Source organism: Clarias gariepinus, chromosome 6, assembly GCF_024256425.1.
Source record: "Clarias gariepinus isolate MV-2021 ecotype Netherlands chromosome 6, CGAR_prim_01v2, whole genome shotgun sequence".
Classification (NCBI taxonomy): domain Eukaryota; kingdom Metazoa; phylum Chordata; class Actinopteri; order Siluriformes; family Clariidae; genus Clarias; species Clarias gariepinus.
Window position 1 is genome coordinate 36,570,318 of NC_071105.1, and position 21,287 is coordinate 36,591,604.

Here is a 21,287-nt window from a genome sequence, read left to right on the forward strand (position 1 = left end):
GTGAGTGAGTGAGTGAATAAGTGAATGAGTGAGTAAGTGAGTGAGTGAGTGAATAAGTGAATGAGTGAGTTAGTGAGTAAGTGAATGTGTAAGTGAGTGAATGTATGAGTGAGGGAGTAAAGAAACTCCTTAGTGTGTTAGTTACATGAACTGACCTGTTTTTTATTATAATCTTTCAGCGCTGTCTCGAAGCCCTCCTCCAACCTTTCAAATGCAATACCGACATCCATCGCCCACCAAATCTGACTCCCCGTCAGTGCCACCTAAAACACACAAAAACTCACTACTTAAAAGTGAGGTCTAAACCTCTTGTGTTGCCTTCAACCTAGGAAATAATGACATGGTAAAACACACACACACACACACACCTGTGCAGGATAGTCAAAGAGCCACTGATCACGTGATTTGTCCTCATACGCCGCTACGGCTTCGGAGATCTCCTGCCTTACCGTGGAGCGCATGGCGAGCTCCAATGCACCCAGCCAACACTCTGCCTGAAACGGAAGAAGAGTAAAGAAAATGTACACATATAATGTGTACAGTATATGCTGCATATACGCCAATATATTCTCTTTCTCTGATACAAGATATACCATATAGTGCACCAGCCAGGATAATCCTTGTAAAATGACCCCTTAATCATAACCCTCAGTGTGCAGGAATACACCTGTATATAATAAAGTTTGTGCACCCAAAAATACTGTATTTTGTATTAAACCATGTATAGAGTAGAGTGTGTTAGTTACCTGTTCCTCACACACACAGGCCTCGGAAAACGGCACATACTCCCCCTCTCTGCTGTACATCCCCACCGCAACCTCCACCCTCCCCTCCTCTTCTCCATCATCTTTGAACTTCAGATCGGCCAAGTTATCGAAGAGCTTCAGCAGGTGCCGTGTGACCTACACACAAATACAATGCGCACACCAGATTTGTACACTCATACAACACACACACAACTGTGTCTTTGGCCAATAGAATAAGTAGAAATAATGTACTGGGAAAAATGCCCGTACCTGTCTGGGCTGCGTTCCCTTGGAAACGATCTCCAAAAGATCAGCGGCCGAGACGAAGTAGAATCGCGGAAACGTCAGTCGCTTCGTTTCCAAATACTCGGCTAGAGATTTTTCACATACAGACAACCTGAAAAAAATTTCATAAATAAGTACTGTATTTCTAAAATAAAGTGTATTCTGTCGCGTACTCTTGCAGACCTTTGCTGCAGAGCCTCAAGTTTCTCCAGGTAGCCTGGCTGGTTGGTGACGTCAATCACATTTGCAGTTTTCACAACCATCATCATCAACTCCTGTAAGTGAGATAAAATATGTCATTTCAAGTGACACAAAGAAGCGTTTTTATCTTTTCGTTACAGCACTGTACCACTGGACAGCTACTGTACCTGGAAGTTGAGATGGATGCCTTGAAAGAGCTCGGCATCGTGCGCCAGCTGGTTACGGATGTCCTCGGAGTTGGTGAAGATGCTCTGCAGGTGAGCCCAGGTGCGCTGCACTCCCAGCCAGGTGCCAATCACGAGGTCCGCCAACATCAGCCGCCGCTGCCAGCCACTCACCTCGACCAGAAAGTACTCCACGTGCTTGCTCATCAGGATATTTTGCAGCTGGACCTACACAGACACACACATCTGTATTTTGACTTTGCTTCATACCCGTCTGTTATATCGTGTTCGTTTTAATCACCTGATTATCCTCCAGGGTCTCGATCAGATTCTCGTCGGCTTTCAGGAGGGGCGTTCGCGTGCTGGAGTGCGTCTCATACGAGAGAGACATCACAGACCACGTCTGCTTGATCTCAGCTAAAACCTACATGAAGAAGTACAAACGTGATATCTGCTTTGCAGCACACATGCAGTGCCCCTCTGTGCATCTGGCGCTACCTCTACCTTTTCGATCGCCATCTCTTTGACCGCTTTGTCCACAATGTTCTTCACTTCGTCTTCCACGCGGTGCAGCTGGAGCTCCAGCAGATCCCCCAGAGTGGTGTTCTCGTCCATCATGAAGCTCACCTACAGACAGGCAGAATGGTAGGTTTAGGAATCTTGATCAAAACGTATTAAAGACGACTTAATGCTCATTGATCAAGGTGTCTTGTCCTGTAATATAAGGGGTATCAAAAGGTTTCGAGATTTGCGCACCACAGACCCGGTCGCTTTCGCCGTACATCCTTAAAACCTGGCAGTAAGATTCGCGATTGACGGTCTGGCTCCTGCCTCGCCTTTTTCAGTTGTATATGATGAGCTCTACCAATGTGAAGACTAGGGATGCACCGAAATGAAATTTCTGGGCCGAAAACCAAACCGAAATTTTTGGATGCACTTGGCCGAAAACCGATACCGAAACCGAAAATGGCTTCATTAAAAAACATGTTTAAAATATTTTCTTTTTGTTTGTATTAAAAAAACTACAAATTAATTAAAATTATTGCAACTTTGCTGTCCTCATCTGAAACTTTGAAGTGCTTCCAAACCGCCGACATACTCCGTGTTTGATGCGTAATGGCAGCGCGAACGAGACGGGAGGATGGGAGAGGCGTGGCGACAATTTCGGCTTTTATTTTCGGCGCTTTCTTACGTTTCGGCCGAAACCGATAATGCTATTTCAGCCGAAAATTTTCGGCGGCCGAAATTTCGGTGCATCCCTAGTGAAGACTGTTGCTTTGTCTCACGGTCATACCCGTACACCCAAGGTTAGTCACCAGTAAATATTCTTGATAGGCAGGACGGGTCATCTACTTTGACACGATGTTCCTTCTGCTCCTGGGTCAGCAGCCTGGAGACGAACCTGGCAGCAACACGCCTGTTCAAATCACACGTGAGGATTTCCTGGACTGTACCGTATGACACACCGACATCGGGAGCGATGTTGAGGATTGATCTTCGACAATCACCATGCACAAGTTGCCGAATGGTTTCAACATTTTCAGGGATTGAGCTTGTTGAAGGTCTTCCTTATCTCTCGTCATTTTCCAATGGTGTTCTTCTGTTCTTGAAGCATGCGTGCCACTCAAAACACCTTGAATGAACCGCCGTAAACTTGCTTGTTCATGTCAAACGTCTCTGTGGCAGATTTGTCCAGTTTCATGCAGAATTTCACGTTAATTCTTTGTTCGAACTTGCTGTTCATGATGGAATAGCAGCTGCAGTAACGCGCGTGGTCAGAATAGGACCAGTTGCACAGCTCCTGATGTACACAGGACAAGGTCTTTTGACACACTGACTTATGAAGGTCGGTGCTCCCTGTGACTATACGCACAGCCTTGTGCTGCCATCTGTTGGCATATTACAAAACAAGTCTTGAAACCTTTTGATATCACCTCGTATTGTGTTAATACACTGTGAATTGGGCTGCTGTGGTGATATTGTGTTGTGTAAAATGTATATACTATCACAGTGTTCTGTGTAATGCGGAAATGAGATCTCCTACCCTGGTTGTGTGCATGAGTTGCTGCCAGTGGCGCTCTCGGACCGCCGAGTTCTGCAGTTCATTAACAGCCCTCAGTGACGTCAGCAGGTTTTTAACAGTAGACTCTAGACCGGCATAGACGTCCCACACACGCACCTCCTTATCCAGGGTCTTCATCTCCTGCACACATAACCGCAAACAGATCCATCATATAAATAGATAAAAGGTATGTACATTCTGTAATAAAAAAGTTATTACGTTGGTAAAATGCTCAATGTTGTTTTAGGAAAAGGAAGAAAACTTTTCTATAACACATTGTGTTTTATTTTTTTACATAATGTATTACTAAAAGCTACAAGCTTATCACTAAAATGTTTAAAATTAACTAATAACAAGGCCTGTGTTCATGTGAAAATGGGACGTTTGATTGTGCAGAATAACAGAACACAGTTATGAGAGTAAAAACTACCTTTACCTGGAAAGAAAGAAAGAAAGGAAGAAAGGAAGAAAGGTTTTAAGACATGGTTATCTCTACCTTAGCAAACCTCCTGAGCTCCATGTCCATCTGCTCCACATTGATTTCTTTCCATGGTGTCTTTCTCCAGTCAAGGATACTGCACTATATGTATGAGGATGATAATGAGGATGATAATGATGATGATGATGATGACGTGCACAAATCATAATTATAATTTAAAAAGTTAGTTCACTTAGAGTATGCAGATGGTCAGGAGGTAATCCATTTAAATCACAGACAAATGAGAGGACACAATGATAATCTAGAGTAAAAAATACTTTCTATACTTTATTGTTCTGCAGCAGAATAAACATGATGGCACGACAGGACACCCATATGAGGACATAAAAGTGCTTGGGAGAGTTAGTGATGTTGCGTCACCTTGACGAAGATAACCATATCCCACACTGCTTTAAGGAGGATGATGTCAGTGCGGCACTGCCGGAGCTGCTTGTAGTCCGGGAAGCTGACCTCAAACAGCTTGGCTGTTTCTTGCAGCATGCGCATCTCCTTCTCCAGCTGAGCAACGGCACGATTGGTCTAAACATTGGCCACACACACATCCAAACAAATCAGAGCTGGGAGTTTAAGATGTTTGTTCAAGTAGAGGAAACCATTAATCAACATGATCTCAGTGACTCAAGATTCAAGATTCAAGACTCATTTCTTATATGTCTGCTTGAACTTCTTTAGCAACCTCAAAAAAACAAGCCACTAAAGTTAAAAATGTCTCGAGTTATTATATATAATCTATACATATATTACTATACAGATATATTATAAAACTCGGGGTCAGAGCACCGGGTCAGCCAGGAGACAGCGCCCCCCGGGGCAGATATGGTTAAGAGGTTTTGCTCAAGGGCTCAACAGTGGAAGCCTGGTGGTGCTGGGGCTCGAACCCTTGACCTTACAATCAGTAATCAAGTAACCCACAGATCAGATCAGATCGGATTTACATGCGAGGTAAGAGGTTGGACAATGAAACTGAAACGCCTGGTTTTAGACCACAATAATTTGTTAGTATGGTGTAGGGCCTCTTTTTGCAGCATCAATTCGTCTTGGGAATGACAGATACAAGTCCTGCACAGTGGCCAGAGGGATTTTGAGCCATTCTTCTTGCAAAATAGTGGCCAGGTTACTACGTGTTCCTGATGGAGAAAAATGTTTCCTGACTCGCCCCTCCAAAACACCCTAAGGTGGCTGAATAATATTTGGATCTGGTTACTGTGCAGGCCATGGGAGATGTTCAACTTTACTTTCATGTTCATCAAACCACTCCGTCACCAGTCTTGCTGTGGGTATTTGTGCATTATCATGGTGATACACGGCACCGCCTTCAGGATACAATGTTTAAACCATTGGGTGCACATGGTCCTCCAGAATGGATCAGTAGTCCTTGGCAGTGACGCTCCCATCTAGCACAAGTCCACTATGGTTACAACAACTTATCTGCTGTATCTTATTACGGTTCTTTGATTATTGACCTAGGGAATGCTATGATATTGCAGCCCAAACTATCATTGATCCACCCCTATGGTTCACTATGGGTGGTACGTTGCTTTGAGGCTTCTCCACACTGAAACTCTCCCGGATGTGGGAAAACTATCAGTGAAGGTGGACTCATCAGAGAACAATACAAGTTTCACATTATCCACAGCCCAATATTTTCGCCGCTGGCACTATTGAAACCGACGTTTGGCATTGGCACGAGTGACCAAAGGTTTCACCTTGAAAATGGCTATAGCAGCCCGGCCATGTACAAAACTCTCTGTGGAGTTTTGGTGAAAACAGGAGAGTTAAGGTGCACATTTAATTCTGCAGTGAGTTGGGCTGCTGTGGTTTTATGCTTTTTGGAAACAATCCGGGTTAGCACCCGGACATCCCATTCAGGCAGCTTCCTCTTGCGTCCACAGTTACCCCTGTTGGATGTGGCTTGCCCTTCTTGGTGGTATGTTGACATTACCCTGAATACCGTGCCTCTTGATACATTACAAAGACTTTCTTGCTGTCTTGATCACAGATGCGGCAGCAAGACGCGCACCAACGATTTGTCCTCTTTTGAACTCTGTTATGTCACCCATAATGCTCTGTGCATTGCAATATTTTAAGCAAAACTGTGCTATTACTCTGCTACTTAAACCTTTACACTTTGCTCTTACTGGTGAAATGTGCAATTAATAAAGATTGGCCACCAGGCTGGTCAAATTTAGCCATGAAACCTCCAACACTAAATTGGCTAGTGTTTCAGTTTCATTGTCCAACCCCTTTAAATTTATACAACTCTAATGTGCACAAGTTTGCACATATGTACTGTATACACACATTGATACTTCTTTAGGGTTACGACATTTGGGTTTCAATGTGTCATACTGTATTTGTGTGATTGTTTATTCGTTTTGATTAATTGATGTGATTTGAGAAAAGAAATATGCTTCAGATTTTGCTCTAAAGGATGAGGAGCAGTTAGTCAGCTGTTTTTTGAGGTTCAGAAGAAGTAAGGAAGCCAGATGCCTTACTTTATCTGTTTTAGCTAAAGAGGACTGACTGATGATGTCATAGGGAGGCCCAATAAATGGGCAGAGGCATAAATCGCATAACCATGTATCAGATAAATATCCGATTCAGATCTAATCTGAAAAACATCAGATTTGTGGATTCAGACAGCCATTAAAAAATAGTTCTGTGTCACTTTGGAGTAAGAAAATCTGAATTCAGAAGTCAGTACAGGCTTGTGATGTTAACATAGCCTTAAATAGATTCTCTAATAGACAATTACATACATCTGTTAAAGGAAGCATATGTCAAATTTTGAAAGTGCGTGTCATGTGTATTCACAAAATCAACACACACACACACGCACACACACACACACACACAGTGCAAGGAAGCACCTTGTCGATGAGTCTGTATGGCTCCTCAGTGCTGATGCTGAAGATGGGCTCCTTACGGAACCACTCCCGAAACTCGTGCTGTTTAATCTGCGTCCAAAGTGAGACAGACACTGAGTCAGAAGCTGCTACATAACAAACGGACACAAACTTTTCCCTAAATTTCCAGCGGCTTTTCAGTGGCTCTGTGATTTTTATCATTGATGACGGAATGGACATCTTTCAAAGGGGCCCGTTTTTTTTGTGGGAAACCAGGACACCTGTTTAAGAACTGTCCAGCCAAACGGGTGTCCTCTAGTTCAGCTGGGAGCACTAGAGGGCAAGACTCCAAGAAGGCTCCCAGAACAACGTCACCTGCTTCCCATCCTTCTCATCCATGAGCAACAGACCCACCTAGTGCAAGCGGGTTCGGATCGTAACATGCTGAATGCGGTTTCGGCCAAAACCCTGGGTATTCCCGTGCTGCCCTTGGAGAACCACCTCAAGGTCCAGGCCCTTGACGGGAGTCCGCTCCCATCTTTCACCCACAGAACCCCTCTTATTGGTCTAAGGGTCTCCAGCAACCACTCGGAACAGACGTCGCTGTTCATCATGGAGGGGTCACATGCCACAATCATCCTAGGCCTCCCCTGGATAACCAAACACAACCCGCACATTGATTGGGTCAGGAACTTGATCGTAGCCCGGAGCCCATCATGTTCCACGTCATGTTAACGCGCTGCCACCACGCCATGCCTTGACCCCGGCCCCACAGAGGAGCCACCGGACCTCACCCGTTTCCCCCAAGAATACCATGACCTCAGGACTGTGTTTAGCAAAACGACATCACAATAAAGAGCCGGTACCCCCTTCCTCTAATGTCTACCGCCTTCGAACTTCTTCAGGAGGCCAACACCTTCACCAAGCTTGATCTGCGCAACGACTATCACCTTGTCCGCATTCGGGAAGGGGATGAATGGAAAACAACCTTCAATACGCCAACTGGACATTATGAATATCTGGTGGTCCCCTTTGGACGTACTAATGCCTCCAGAGTCTTTCAGGCCCTAATTAATGACATTCTCTGGGATTTCCTCAATTCTTCTGTATTCGTCTATCTGGATGATATCCTGATCTTCTCTCAGAATCCAGAAGAACACTAACATCACGTCAGGCAGGTGCTGCAGAGGCTGCTGGAGAACAACTTGTTCATCAAGGCTGAGAAGTGCTAGTTCCACACCACGTCTACCACGTTCCTCTGGTTCACCATTAGCCCCAAAGGCATCGAGATGGAACCTGCTAAGCTCCAAGCTGCCACCCCCACCTCACGGCAAGAACTTCAGAGGTTCTTAGGCTTTGCTAACTTTTATCGTCGGTTTATCCGAGGCTACAGCTTCATCGCTGCCCCTCTAACAGCCCTCACCTCTACTAAGACACATTTTTGCCGGAACCTGGAATCTGAGAAAGACTTCAGCGAACTTAAGAAGCGGTTCACCTCCGCCCCTATCCTCACCTTCCCAGACCCGTCAGTTCATCGTGGAGGTTGACACCTCCAGCATCGGTGTAGGTGGCATCATCTTACAAAGATCCAACCTGGATAACAAGCTGCATCCCTGCTCCTTCTCCTCCCACCGCCTAACTCCTGCTGAAAGTAATTATGGCATCGGAGACCGTGAACTCTTAGCCATCAAGTTAGCCCTGGAAGAATGGAGACACTGGCTAGAGAGAACGGATGTCCCACTCCTAGTTTGGACCGACCACAGGAACCTTGAGTATCTACGGAGTGCCAAAAGGCTTAATTCTCGACAGGCCCGGTGGTCCCTCTTCTTTCCGAGGTTCAATTTTACCCTCTCCTACCGACCAGGGTCTCAGACTATTTATGACGACCCAAGACCCTGCCGCATGTGAAACTATTTTGCCACCCCCCTGCCTGCTCGCCGTGGCTGAACTCGACATCAAAACCAGTGTCAAGCAAGCCCTATCTCATGAACCAAGCCCAAGCAACGTGCCCCCTAACCTCCTCTCCATTCCCCTCGCTCTGCGCTCTCAAGTCCTGGAGTGGGCCCACAGCTCTAAACTCTCGTGCCACCCAGGCTCCGCCAGAACCCTGGCACTAGCCCAGCAGCAGTTTTGGTGGCCAACCCTCAAGGAGGACTTTTTTAGCTTTGTTTCGGCATGCGATGTCTGCATAAGATCCAAGCATGCCCATCCTTCATCGCCCCTGGTCCAACATTGCCCTGGACTTCTTCACCGGGCTACCCCCCTCCGCCGGCCACACCTGCATCATGACCGTGGTTAATCCGTTTTCTAAAGCTGCTCACTTTATCACACGTGCCCATGTTTTCCCCCAGCCTGTCATGCATCCTTTCCCACGCCCCCGTTTCCGCCCCGTCTACACACCTGTTTTTCATCTCCTCTGCTGATTATTCCAGTGATTTAAGCACGCGCTGCGCGCTGCTCAGATCGCTGGATTATTATGTGTATTTATACCTCGATTCTCTCGCGTTTTCTTTCATTGTCTTTCACGTTACGACCTCGCTTTGTTTTTTCTCGTTATTGATTTTTTGCCTGCCGATTTGGATGTTTGCCTGCCTTTTGATCTCCCGGTTTCGACCCACGCTTCCCTCTTTGATTTACGGCTCCCGTCTCTCGTCCTTTTGGTTTCGCTTTGCCTCGCTGCTTGTCTTCCTGGTTTTGACCTCGTGCTTTCCTTTTGACTACGGCTCTCGCTTCGTGTTTTTGTTTTTTGATGCTTCGCTGACGGACTCACGGCATTCCACCCTCGCTCACGCTTCCGACCACGTCCCCACATCTCGATACAGTCATTATCCGCGCTTGGATTCATATTGTTCTGCCCCGCGTCCCTGACAGAATATGTATTTTTTTGTTATTAAATCATGTTATCGCCCTCACCTCGAAACGGACACATTTCCTCCGGATGCCGGCGACCTCGTTGGACTGCAAAGGAGCGACCTCATGTTTTACGGTGAAGGCGACCTTCTTCAAATTCTTCCATTTTTCAGGAAGTTCCTGAAAATACAACAGTGAACAGGCCAAAATTTAACTACAAATCTGTTTTGATGACACAGTGGTGGCCATGAGAATAAATAAAGAGTTTTTTTTTTTGCGGGGGGGGGGGGGGGGGGGGGGGGGGGCGGTTTCGAACAGTGTACAGTAAGTGGAATCATCTGCAAATGGACTTCACCAAGTTAATTGTGTTTCATCTGTCACTTCATGCTGTGGTGTTCTGGGGCAATAGTGTGAGTGTGTAAGATGCCAGTAGTTCTAGGCTGCTCAGGAAACCAGGCTCGGTCAAAGGAACGAGAATGAACTCACTAGGCAGAGGAGGTGGTCAAACCAAGGACAATTAACAAATGAACTCTTTCATCCACAAAAGATGAGTGAAAAACAGAAAAAGCGCAGTCAGGAACAGGTTTGCTGCTCTAAGGAGCGTCGTGGGAGGTGGTTACCCGCAGGGATTAGGCTCTTTAATGAGTCCCGGTGGGACAGGAGTATTGTCGACCTCCATGCTGCTGATGAGGAGTAAATAGGCACTTTATATAGTATGTTTTTTATTCCTGCAGATAGTCTTACACATTTGATATTACAACCAGCATCAACTTTTTCCTAAATTTGATCTATAGTAGCTATTCTATTTGGATCAGACTACGCGTACCAGCCTTCACTCCAAGTGAGCCTTGGCCACCAATGAGCCTGTCAGGTTTTCCTTCCTTGGATCATTTTAAATGGATCATTATAAATGTTGGTATGTCATGACCAGGAACATCCCACAGGAGCTGTAGTTCTGGGGTTACTCAGGCTATGTTAACTCAGACGATCCTTACGCTTGCCCATTTTTTCTGCTTTCAACACTTCAAATTCAGGGAAAAAGATTCACCTGCGGCCTAACATATCCCACCCACTTCCAGCCGCCATTGTAATGAGATATTGAAACTGTGGCTAATGGAAGAAGGACCAAATTGTGATGGTTAGGCAATTCCAAAACTGCAGGTTTTGCCAAATGTTGCTGGTCTCGAGTGGTCAGGACATACTGTACCAAAAGTGTTTTCCAAGGAAGGAAAACCAATGAACTGGCAACAGGGTCATGGGTAACCAAGGCTCACTGGTGCACCTGGGGAGTGATGGCTGGGCCGTGTAACCAATAAAAGTGCTAGTGTAGATCAAATTGATAAAAAGTTTAACGCTGGTTGTGATGAAAAAATGTCAGAACCACACAGCGCATCACTGTTATGGTGTGTGTGTGTGTGTGTGTGTGTGTGTGAACCTCCAGCAGGGTATAGATGTGCTCCGGCAGTTGTTGGCTGTAGGTCTTCAGCAGATCTAAGGTAGATTTGAGAGGTTTGAACTGCTGCTCGGTGTTCTGCTGTCTGTCTCTGATTGCCATCAGGTGGCCCATGATATCCACCAGATCAGTGTAGTCTCCATCCTTCACGCTCTTTCCTAAACCACACTCTGCGTTCTCGATGAAGCTCGACAACTCTAACACGCTACAGGTGGAAGATGAAAGTTTAGGGAATTCATTAGTTAATAAATAATTAATCTCATTTACATTACAGATACGACAGTGAAGCCATTATGACCTTATGGAAAATGCTACTTTAATTAAATTGATATATCAAACACTATACTACAGTATAATACCGTTAACTTGTGTGTGTGTGTGTGTGTGTGTGTGTCACCTGTCGTTGACGTGGTTGAGCAGATGCTCTTTGAACATCCAGCTCCATTTTTTGATGGTGTTCATAAGGGAGATTTTAAATGGTTTGATGTCGACCTGACACCAACCACAGAACACCCTCTTCTCCTCCAGCGCCTGCACGGCATCGTACAAACTCTCGAACTCGCTAATCTAAACCACACGAAGACACACAGAGAGATAAAATGATTTTCCGAACTGGTATAAATGCATTAAATGTGATTGGGTGTGTTTAAAATGGTTTTATTTTGGAAAAGAACTGAAACTTATTTTTAGAATCAGCATCTTTAAGGTTTTGAGGACAAACGCGAATAATAAATAAAGCAATTTGTTGCTGCAGTATTTGTACACTGTACACATGTGACCAAAAAAAAAAAATCACCACCTGGATTTAACTAAGCAAATAAGCAAATAGTAACTAAGCTTCTCATTTCCTAAGCAAGCGTGTCATAGGACAGATTCTGTGGTCGTAGCAAAGATGTTACTCTATTTCAGAAGGGTCAAATTATTGGACTGCATCAAGCAAAGAAAATAACTAAGGAGAATGCTAAAAACTACTAAAACTGAAACTGAACTGTCCAGTGGGTTATTAAAACCTGGAAGGAATTGGTGAAGCATCATGCATACTGTAAGCTTATCAAAGCAATGCCACAGCCATAATCAAAGCAAAATGCAGTCCAATTAAATATTAGTGTCCAAATTTTTTTTTATGGCAATAATGTCATATATGAACTATAGCTTAGTATTATTTTAAGATTAATTTGCCTGTGGCGGCACGGTGGTGTAGTGGTCGCACTGTCGCCTTGCACCTCCAGGGTCCGGGTTTGCATGGAGTTTTTATATTCTCCCAGTGCTTGGTGAGTTTCCTCTGGGTACTCCGGTTTCCTCCCACATCCAAAGACATGAAGGTTAGGCTAATTGGCATTCCCAAATTGCCTGTAGTGTGTGAATGAATGTGTTTATGTGTGTGTTTGTCCTGCGATGGTTTGGCCCCCATGTCACGGCGTGCGCCCAAATTTAATATTGCTCCCTGCTCACTACCTAAGCGGTCTCCCCTTTTGCAGGTGTGCAAAGGGGCGGGGCCGCGGAAATAGGCACGGCTGGTGAGCTATCTCCGTTAATGGACCCCGGGCTTCTCCCTGCGCCATAAAACACATGACGTGCATGTGAGATGCTTGTGCAATTTTACAGCACTTCAAATGGCTTATAATTTATGATTCCAAACTGATTTCCAGACATTTTAGTTTTGCTTTTTAAATAGGTCGCAGCCAGGGTTGCCAGATCACACTGACAAAATCCTGCTTAGGCAGTAATAAACACCCAACAAGAAAACTTAACCATAACATTTTTTTGTGTTTATTTTTATCTAGCACAAAAAAAATAACCTAAGCCAGTTTCTATTACTCACCTGAAACTGTAAAAGAAGGAAAGAGGCTCATAATACGTTATTTTGGTCAATATATACATATATCCTGCTAAAAAGTGTAAAACAGGACAAATCTCCATTTAAAAAAAAAAGATTCTTACTTGCTGTTTGAAGTTGTCAAGTTTGGGCGGATTCTTGGTGAGCTCGTACTCAGCATAGAGCTCCGCTTCCTCTGCTGAAAGGGCGTGGCCATAGAGAAGGAACTGTCTCATAAACTCTGTCCTGTCTCCCATCCACAGGTATCGATAAGATCTGAACGATCTCTGAAACTCTTTCACCTTGAAAATGGTTGCCCTGGCACGAGTGCGAATCAGCTGAGCCAAGTCGCACAACTCTGGCACCTGAGCGATATCCACCTACAGTGTAACATAACAGTCACAGTCACACGCACACAGTATAGATGTGTTTTTCCCATGTACAGTCTTAGTCTAGCAGCCTACGGGCATAGCACATACACACCTGGTAAGTTTCAGTTTTTTTATCCATGGCGACTCTGTTCATGTAGGTCGCCATTTTAAAGATATCAGCCACCATCTTGTCAACGATGTGATAGAAGTTGCCTGCTTTGGAGAGGTCGAGCGAGGGGTGAAAGGTCATATCCGTGGTGAGGGTTAACTGTACCTCAAACAACGGTGCTGTGCGCAGAGCCGGGTCGGTGTTATCGACCAGGTATTGTAGAGAGCAGCGCACGGCGCTGCAGAATCCGCCCAGAACCATGCGGTCCACATGCTGCGTGTATGCCTCCCAAGACTCTGAGTCGACATCTGCGCCCAGGAGAACGCTGTTTTCCTGAGAGATGTGAAGACAATGAAATATGGAGCTCAAAACGGAGCGCAAATCCTTAACTGGAAATGAGAATAGAGAATGCAGAAAAGGAAATGAACCTGTACGAGTGTGTGTATTCTCTGTCCTGTCTCGGAGACGAGTCTGTACTGCTGTTTAACCTTTTCCTCGACATCGACCATGTGGAGCAGGTCCCCAAGGAGGCTGCTTCTGCGTGTAATACAAGCCGACTGGCTGAAAACTCCCATCAGGCCCTGCACAGTGTCGAGGTTCGACTGACTTTTCTGGACCCGCTCAGATACGCCGTGCACCAGATCACGTGTCCTACGCACAAAGAGATCACGTTACTCCTTCTTAGTGGTGTAATGGACCACAGTGGATCTCCCCAGTGTCGGGCTCGCATGCGAACCGTGGATTAATAGTCAAGTTTAACCATCATAGTGCAAAACCTTAACCCTCAACTGCTTAAATATATAATAAGACCTACCAAAGTCGCTCTGGATAGGACGCCTGACTTTTCAAAAACTATTCTCCCCAAATTTTCACTCACTAACCCTCTTTCTCATGTTCTCACTGTGCTGGCCAGAAAAAAAACCCAGGCAAAGCTGAAAATCCATTTATTTTGAAAAAACAGCACAAAATAAAAACATCTGTACTAGAAACTCTAGTGATCTGAAAGATCTCAAACTGTTTCATGCAGTTTTCCTTATGATATTTTTGTTTGGGGGATTAATCAGTTTGTATCAATGCATATAATGTACACTATACGGACAAAAGTATTTCTGTGTCCAATCATTCTATAGAGCGTTAATAAAGGCCGGACACTGATGTTGGGAAAAAAAGGCCTGGCTTAAATCTCCTTTCCAGTTCACCCCAAAGGTGCTCGATTGGGTTGAGGTCAGGGTTTCCCCAAACTGTTGTCACAAAGTTGGAAGCAAACCGTTGTCCATGATGTCTTGGTATGCTGAAGCAGTAAGATCGTCCATCACTGGGGATAAGGGGCCTGATTGATTGAAACACCTGAATTCAATAATTAACAGGTTTAGCCAAATACTGACATCCATATACTGTAGTGTATATTTTATACATTGATTTCTTCTGGGGGTGCTTAAAGGTTTGGGGGCTGCTTTATTTTAGTAATAAAATATATTGTGAAAAATCAACACTGCGAAGTGACACTTTCTTTACTTCTGATTGTTTAACATCTCTGCAGCCTTTCTGCAGCTTCAGGAAAATGTTTTATTTTAAATTCAACAAAATGTTACAGACAGACGGACGAACGGACGGACGGACGGACGGACGAACGGACAGACAGACAGATAGATAGATAGATAGATAGATAGATAGATAGATAGATAGATAGATAGATAGATACTTTATTGATCCTGAATAAATTTCCAGGATAAAACATGTATAAACCAAAGGAGAATATTAAAGAGAAAAAGCAGTAAAAAACAAAAACAACCTCTTGATGTAATCCCAGAGCTCCTCCTGACTCCATGTCAGGTCCTTGAGAGCGGGTCTTAGAGCACGTCTCACTTCCTCCATTTCTGCTTTGACCAATCGCAGCTCGACATCCAGTATAGTGCTGTGGAGCTTATTGTACCACTGAGTGACCTGAGAGAGCGTGGTAGTGTACTACACACACACACACACACAATATAGACACAATAATATATATATATATATATATATATATATATATATATATATATATACAGTATTTTAAAAAATATATTTTTATATATTTACTATATTTACTTAATATTTTTTATTTTATATTTTTGTGTGTATATATTTTTTGTGTATATTGTGCTAAAGTTCATTAATTTCAGTAATGCAACTTAAAAGGTGAAACTAATATATGAGATAGACACATTACATGCAAAGAATGATGGTTTAGGCTGTGGTTTGTTATAATTGAGATGATTATGGCTTACAGCTCATGAAAACCACAATCTCAGAAATTTAGAATATTGTGAAAGGTTCAATATTCTAGGCTCAAAGTGTCCCACTCTAATCAGCTAATTAAGCCATAACACCTGCAAAGAGTTCCTGAGCCTTTAAATGGTCTCTCAGTTCAGTAGAAAGCACAATCGTGGGAAAGACTGCTGACCTGACAGTTGGGCAGAAAACCATCATTGACATCCTCCATAAGGAGGGAAAGCCTCAAAAGGTAAATGCAAAAGAATGTGGATGTTCCCAAAGTGCTGTATCAAAGCACATTAATAGGAAGTTATGTGGAAGGGAAAAGTGTGGAAGAAAAAGGTGCACAAGCCGCAGGGATGACCGCAGCCTGGAGAGGATTGCCAGGAAAAGGCCATCCAAAAGGTTTGGGGACTTTCACAAGGAGTGGACTGAGGCTGGAGTCAGTGCATCAAGAGCCACCACACACAGACGGATCCTGGACATGGACTTCAAATGTTCCTCTTGTCAAGCCACTCCTGAACAACAAACAACGTCAGAAGCATCTTATCTGTTCTAAAGAAAAAAAGAACTGGTCTGTTGCTCAGTGGTCCAAAGTCCTCTTTTTTCTTGAGAGCAACTTTTGCATCGCATTTGGAAACAAAGGACCCAGAGTCTGGGGGATGAATGGAGAGGTACACACTGGAAGATGCTTGAAGTCCAGTGTGAGGTTTCCACAGTCAGTGTTGATTTGGGGAGCCATGTCATCTGCTGGTGTTGGTCCACTGTGCTTCATTAAGTCCAGGGTCAACGTAGACGTCTACCAGGAGATTTTGGAGCACTTCATGCTTCCTTCTGCAGACGAGTTTTATGGAGATGCTGACTTCATTTTTCAGCAGGACTGCCAAAAGCACCAAAACCTGGTTCAATGACTGTTGGATTACTGTGCTTGATTGGCCAGCAAACTCGCCTGACCGGAACCCCACAGAGAATCTATAGAGCATTGCCAAGAAAAAGATAAGAGACATGAGACCGAACAATGCAGAAGGGCTGAAGGCCGATATTGAAGCATCCTGGTCTTTCATAACACCTCAGCAGTGCCACAGGCTGATAGCTTCCATGCCACGCAGCGTTAAGGCAGCAATTGCTGCAAAAGGGGCCCAAACCATGTACTGAGTACATATGCATACTTACTGTATTTAGAGGTTTGATATGTTCCATGTACAATCCTTGTTTTATTGATTGCATTAAATATTCTAATTTTCTGAGATTGTAGATTTGGGGTTTCATGAGCTGTAAGCCCTGTATGTACATGCTTTATGCCATTAAATAACTGACTAATTCTGTACATACAGAAATGCTTTTGTGCGCACACACACACACACACACACACACATCCTTACACACACACACATCCTCACCACATAGAGTGTTTCTTCCTTTGAGTAGAGATGCAGTGCAGCCTTGGGTATGTTATGGCTCCTCAGCAGCCCAAGATACTTCACCTCCCTCAACACCGAAGTCAACTATCACACACACACACACACACACACACACGCACACGCCCTGCATAAAACTGCTTTTATACACAAATACTGTAAAAACGAGACAGAAACTGGCACATATGTGTATTTAGATGCCTGTTCTTCTTACTGCGGGGTTAAAGTTGACATGGTACAGCCCGCTCTCTTCATCCAGACAGAGCAGCGGCTCGTCCAAGTGTGTGTGACACAGCGCATCCAATCCCACACACCAGGTCGCGTACACCTGTTCATCCAGCTGATCGAGTTCTTCTAAGACACTCTCACATGTTTTCAACACCTGGTCTGCCTCGGGACTGTCTAACGGCCTGACACACACACACACACATATAATAATATATATCTGGTATGGACATATCATGCTTTCATTATGGATTTGAAAACAATACACTGTAGAGTTGTACATGTGTGTGAGGAGGTTAAGGCTGCTGCGGCTGCTCAGGATTCTCTCTCTGAGCTCTTGTGACCACTTCAGGTTTCCAGCTACAGGCGGCAAGTTTTTACCAACAACTGGGCAACCATTCTGTAACTGTGTAAAAATAATAAATAAAAAACACTTAAACTTTAATAACTCTTTGATCTGTTTTTATTTGATCCGTTTAAATGATTAAACGGATGAAATAATCCACTCACACACACACACACACACTCACACTTTACCCTTTCTCTATGTGTGTCTAGGATATGCTGGCAGACGTTGACCTCCTCGTGAAACATGGCCAGAAGGAGGGAATAGTTCGGAGCAAACAGCTGGTGAACCCTCGGCCTCTCCAACAACGTGCCAAAGATCTGCAACAGCTACACACACACACACAGCACAAACACAACTCTGTATATAACTCCAAAACTTGTATTTTAATTGCTAATACAACTGTGTGTGTGTATAAGTGTGTGTGTGTGTGTGTGTGTGTGTGTGTGTGTGTGTGTTACCTTGAAGGCTGATTCCAGGCTGGAGGAGTGTTGAAAAGCCAGACTCAACACCGTGCCCAGTCGCTGGTCGAAGTCCTGATTCTGTTCCACCATTCGGTTGTGATCTCGCACAAACTCCTACAGTACCAGCCACAGAGAAAAGCATTAATACATCAGCTTCGGCAACGTTTATTTATAATCAAATCATGAGGTTTCATTGGCCGTTTGTGTTGTGAGTGTGTATGTGCTGCAACACCTCTTTAGTGTAGTCCAGAGGATCGTATTTGCTCTCCCTAAGGATCCTCCAGCCGTCATGAAACTCGTCATTCATCCTGTACACCATCTCACTGAGAATCTTTCCTCTGGAGCCGCCCAACTCCACACGTTCCAGCTTCAGGAAGTCCAGCGCTGATGCAAACAGCTCCTATCACACACACACCACTCATGATGTTTTTAAGGTACAGATCTGACTTAGAATATGTCAATTCATAATTGGAAGGAAATAAAAAACAGAGGTAATAAATTCTTATTATAATTAATAAGTAATTAATATCTCCAGTGCCATAAAAAAAGAATTTGCCCCTTTCTGATTTCAATATTATATAACGTTAACCTGAGTAAAAACAAAATGCAGTTTTTCAAAGATGATTTCATTTATTAATAAAAAAAATTATAATAACTAGTTTTTCCATCCTTGGCCGCAACAACTGCAATCAAGAGTTTGTGATTTAGTCTTTCACATCGCTGTGGAGGAATTTTGGACCACTCTTCTTTGCAGAATTGCTTTTATTCAGCCAGGTTGCAGGGTTTTCGAGCATGAGCGGCCTGTTTAAGGATCTCAATCTGATTTCTATTCGGACTTTGACTAGGCTGCTCTACTTCATTCAGAGGTGGACTTACTGGTGTGGTGATCGTTGTCCTGCTGCATAACCTGAGTGTGCTTAAGCTTGAGGATACAAACTGATGACCGGACGTTCTCTTTTAGGATTTTCTGGTTGAGCACAGAACTCAATCAATTATGGCAAATCGTCCAGGTCCTGAGGCTGTAAACCCCAGACCTCATGCTACCACCACCATGTTTAACTGTTGGTACAATGTTCTTTTTATGAAATGCTGTTTTTATGAAACGCTAGATGTAACAGGACGCACACCGTCCACAAGTTCCACTTTCGTCTCATCGGTCCACAGAATATTTGCCTTGGGATCTTTGGCCTTGGAAATCTCCCATGGACACCATTTTCCCCTCAGTCTGTTTCTTTCTTGTTGAATCATGAACGTTGACCTTACATAAGGCAAGTGAGGCCTACAGTTCTTTAGATGTTGTTCTGGGATCTTTTATGAGTTCCAGGATGAGTTGATGTTCTGCTCTTGGAGTAATTTCACCCTGGGAAGGTTCCCCACTGTTCCAAGTTTTTGTCATTTGTGAATTATTGGCTCTCACCATGGTTCGCTGGAGTCCCAAAGCCTTAGAAATGGCTTTTTCCAGACTGATTCATATCAGTTACTTTGTGTAATATCTGTTCTTGAATTTCCTTAGATTATTTTGCTTTTTCTTTTCTTGACTTTGTCAGACAGGTTCTATTTAAGTGATTTCTTGATTCAACGGGTCTGGCAGTAATCAAGCCTGGATGTGTCAGGAGAAATTTAAGACGGTTTTCCAAAACTCACAGTTAATTCATGACATCACTTTTTCATGTTTGGCCATGTAGTTTAAAACAGCTTTTTTTTTCCCCTTAAAGAGTGAAAAAAACTTTTATATTTTACATTTATTCGGGTTATCTCTGTGTAACATTAAAACATTTTAGCATAACCAATATGAAAAAAGTTTTGAAAAAATACGGCAAATACTTTTTCACCACACAGTAAATGATTCCATTTTACTCCTTCACCTCAATCATGAGCAGCCTCTCGGTGATGCGGTCAGTGTGCTGAAAGATGATCTGCGAGGGAAAGTCCCATGATTTGACAGAGCGTCCCAGCTGACCGTAATGTCCCCCCGGACCCAGCCTGTCTCTGTACTGCTGGAAAGTGTGTTTAAATGCCCGAAACACCTGCAGCGCCCTCTGCACACGCTCTACACCCTCCTCCAGCTCCATCTTAAAAAGCTCCTCAGGGATTAAGTAAACCATCGCCTGTGCACGCACACACACACACACACACATACACACACACATACACAACAGAGAAACAGATGTGCAATGGTCACAACAATATTTTACTCTCTAATACAGGAAACACACACTCCTCTTGTGTCACACACACCTTGTCGACGATCAGGTTGCAGAACTCAGTGAGGAGTGTAACAATGCGAGGTGAAGAGCAGTAAAAGTTTGAGTGAGTCCAGATGAGTGCGAGCGTGTGAAACAGAGCTGGAAAAAGCGGCTCCAGGTGGGTGAAGCTCCGCTCCTCAAAGGCCACGATGAGCTTCCACAGGGGCTTCAGGTGCAGGTCGATGTCCTCCGCCTCCACCACCGCTGACACACACACACACACACACACAAATGCACGAAGGCAATCTATCTCAAACTACACATTCATTATGTTTTTCCAATGTGTGTGTCAAGTCTAAATAAACGTTAAGCCATTACCATAGTTGACTTTTTGGATGATGTCATGGAAAGAGGTGTAATAACTGCTGTTGATCCTTTGCAGAATCTCAAGCACCTGGCCAACTTTGGGATTTTGCAGCTGCACACACAAACACATTCAGAAGAAGAAATCCTCAATTGGGTCAAACGAGTTCTTTAGTAAAGAGGATCTATTCATCTCCCCAAAGGATCCTTTGGTTTATTTCACTCAGGAGTCTATGTGGAACTGTACCACTGAGATCCACATACAGAACCTCCCTTATCTTTCCAAAGAACCCCTTCAGTAATCTTTATTTTCTAGTTTTACAAACTGTAATAGTTCTAATTGAAACCTTCGGGTTGTAAGAGACTTCATAGAGACATTACTCATACCCCTCTGCATGAAGGTACAAAGTACAAAGCAAGTAAACGATGTGCTGGTGAGTAAACGGAACAGAAACATCCCCAAACGCAGACGGAGAAAAAGTTCAAAAGTCAACCGTCAGCTTGAAAATTCATCAACGCTTACAGTTTTCTGAGATTCTCATCTCAAGGGCCAGAAGTATTGGAACATCATCAGGAAAAAGGTTTAACAATCAACAGTGCTCGTTACAATGAGACAATTATTGAAGATAT

At 44.0% G+C, this 21,287-nt stretch overlaps 1 protein-coding gene across 1 annotated transcript in view; it reads right to left on the reverse strand.

Moving 5' to 3' along the window:
- The window catches only part of dnah9l (dynein, axonemal, heavy polypeptide 9 like), a 52,818-nt gene extending 32,605 nt beyond the window's left edge, over window positions 1-20,213 (reverse strand). Inside the window, 25 exon segments of the mRNA XM_053498213.1 lie at window positions 156-263; window positions 369-494; window positions 747-902; window positions 1,017-1,143; window positions 1,215-1,306; window positions 1,400-1,624; window positions 1,698-1,820; window positions 1,901-2,023; window positions 3,441-3,599; window positions 3,955-4,038; window positions 4,318-4,476; window positions 9,717-9,833; window positions 11,089-11,311; window positions 11,504-11,673; window positions 13,048-13,302; window positions 13,406-13,735; window positions 13,831-14,053; window positions 15,195-15,367; window positions 17,056-17,160; window positions 17,288-17,483; window positions 17,580-17,704; window positions 17,836-17,973; window positions 18,106-18,222; window positions 18,341-18,508; window positions 19,974-20,213. Coding sequence (XP_053354188.1) covers window positions 156-263; window positions 369-494; window positions 747-902; window positions 1,017-1,143; window positions 1,215-1,306; window positions 1,400-1,624; window positions 1,698-1,820; window positions 1,901-2,023; window positions 3,441-3,599; window positions 3,955-4,038; window positions 4,318-4,476; window positions 9,717-9,833; window positions 11,089-11,311; window positions 11,504-11,673; window positions 13,048-13,302; window positions 13,406-13,735; window positions 13,831-14,053; window positions 15,195-15,367; window positions 17,056-17,160; window positions 17,288-17,483; window positions 17,580-17,704; window positions 17,836-17,973; window positions 18,106-18,222; window positions 18,341-18,508; window positions 19,974-20,213 — 4,062 coding nt within the window.
- Window positions 20,214-21,287: the final 1,074 nt, after the last annotated feature.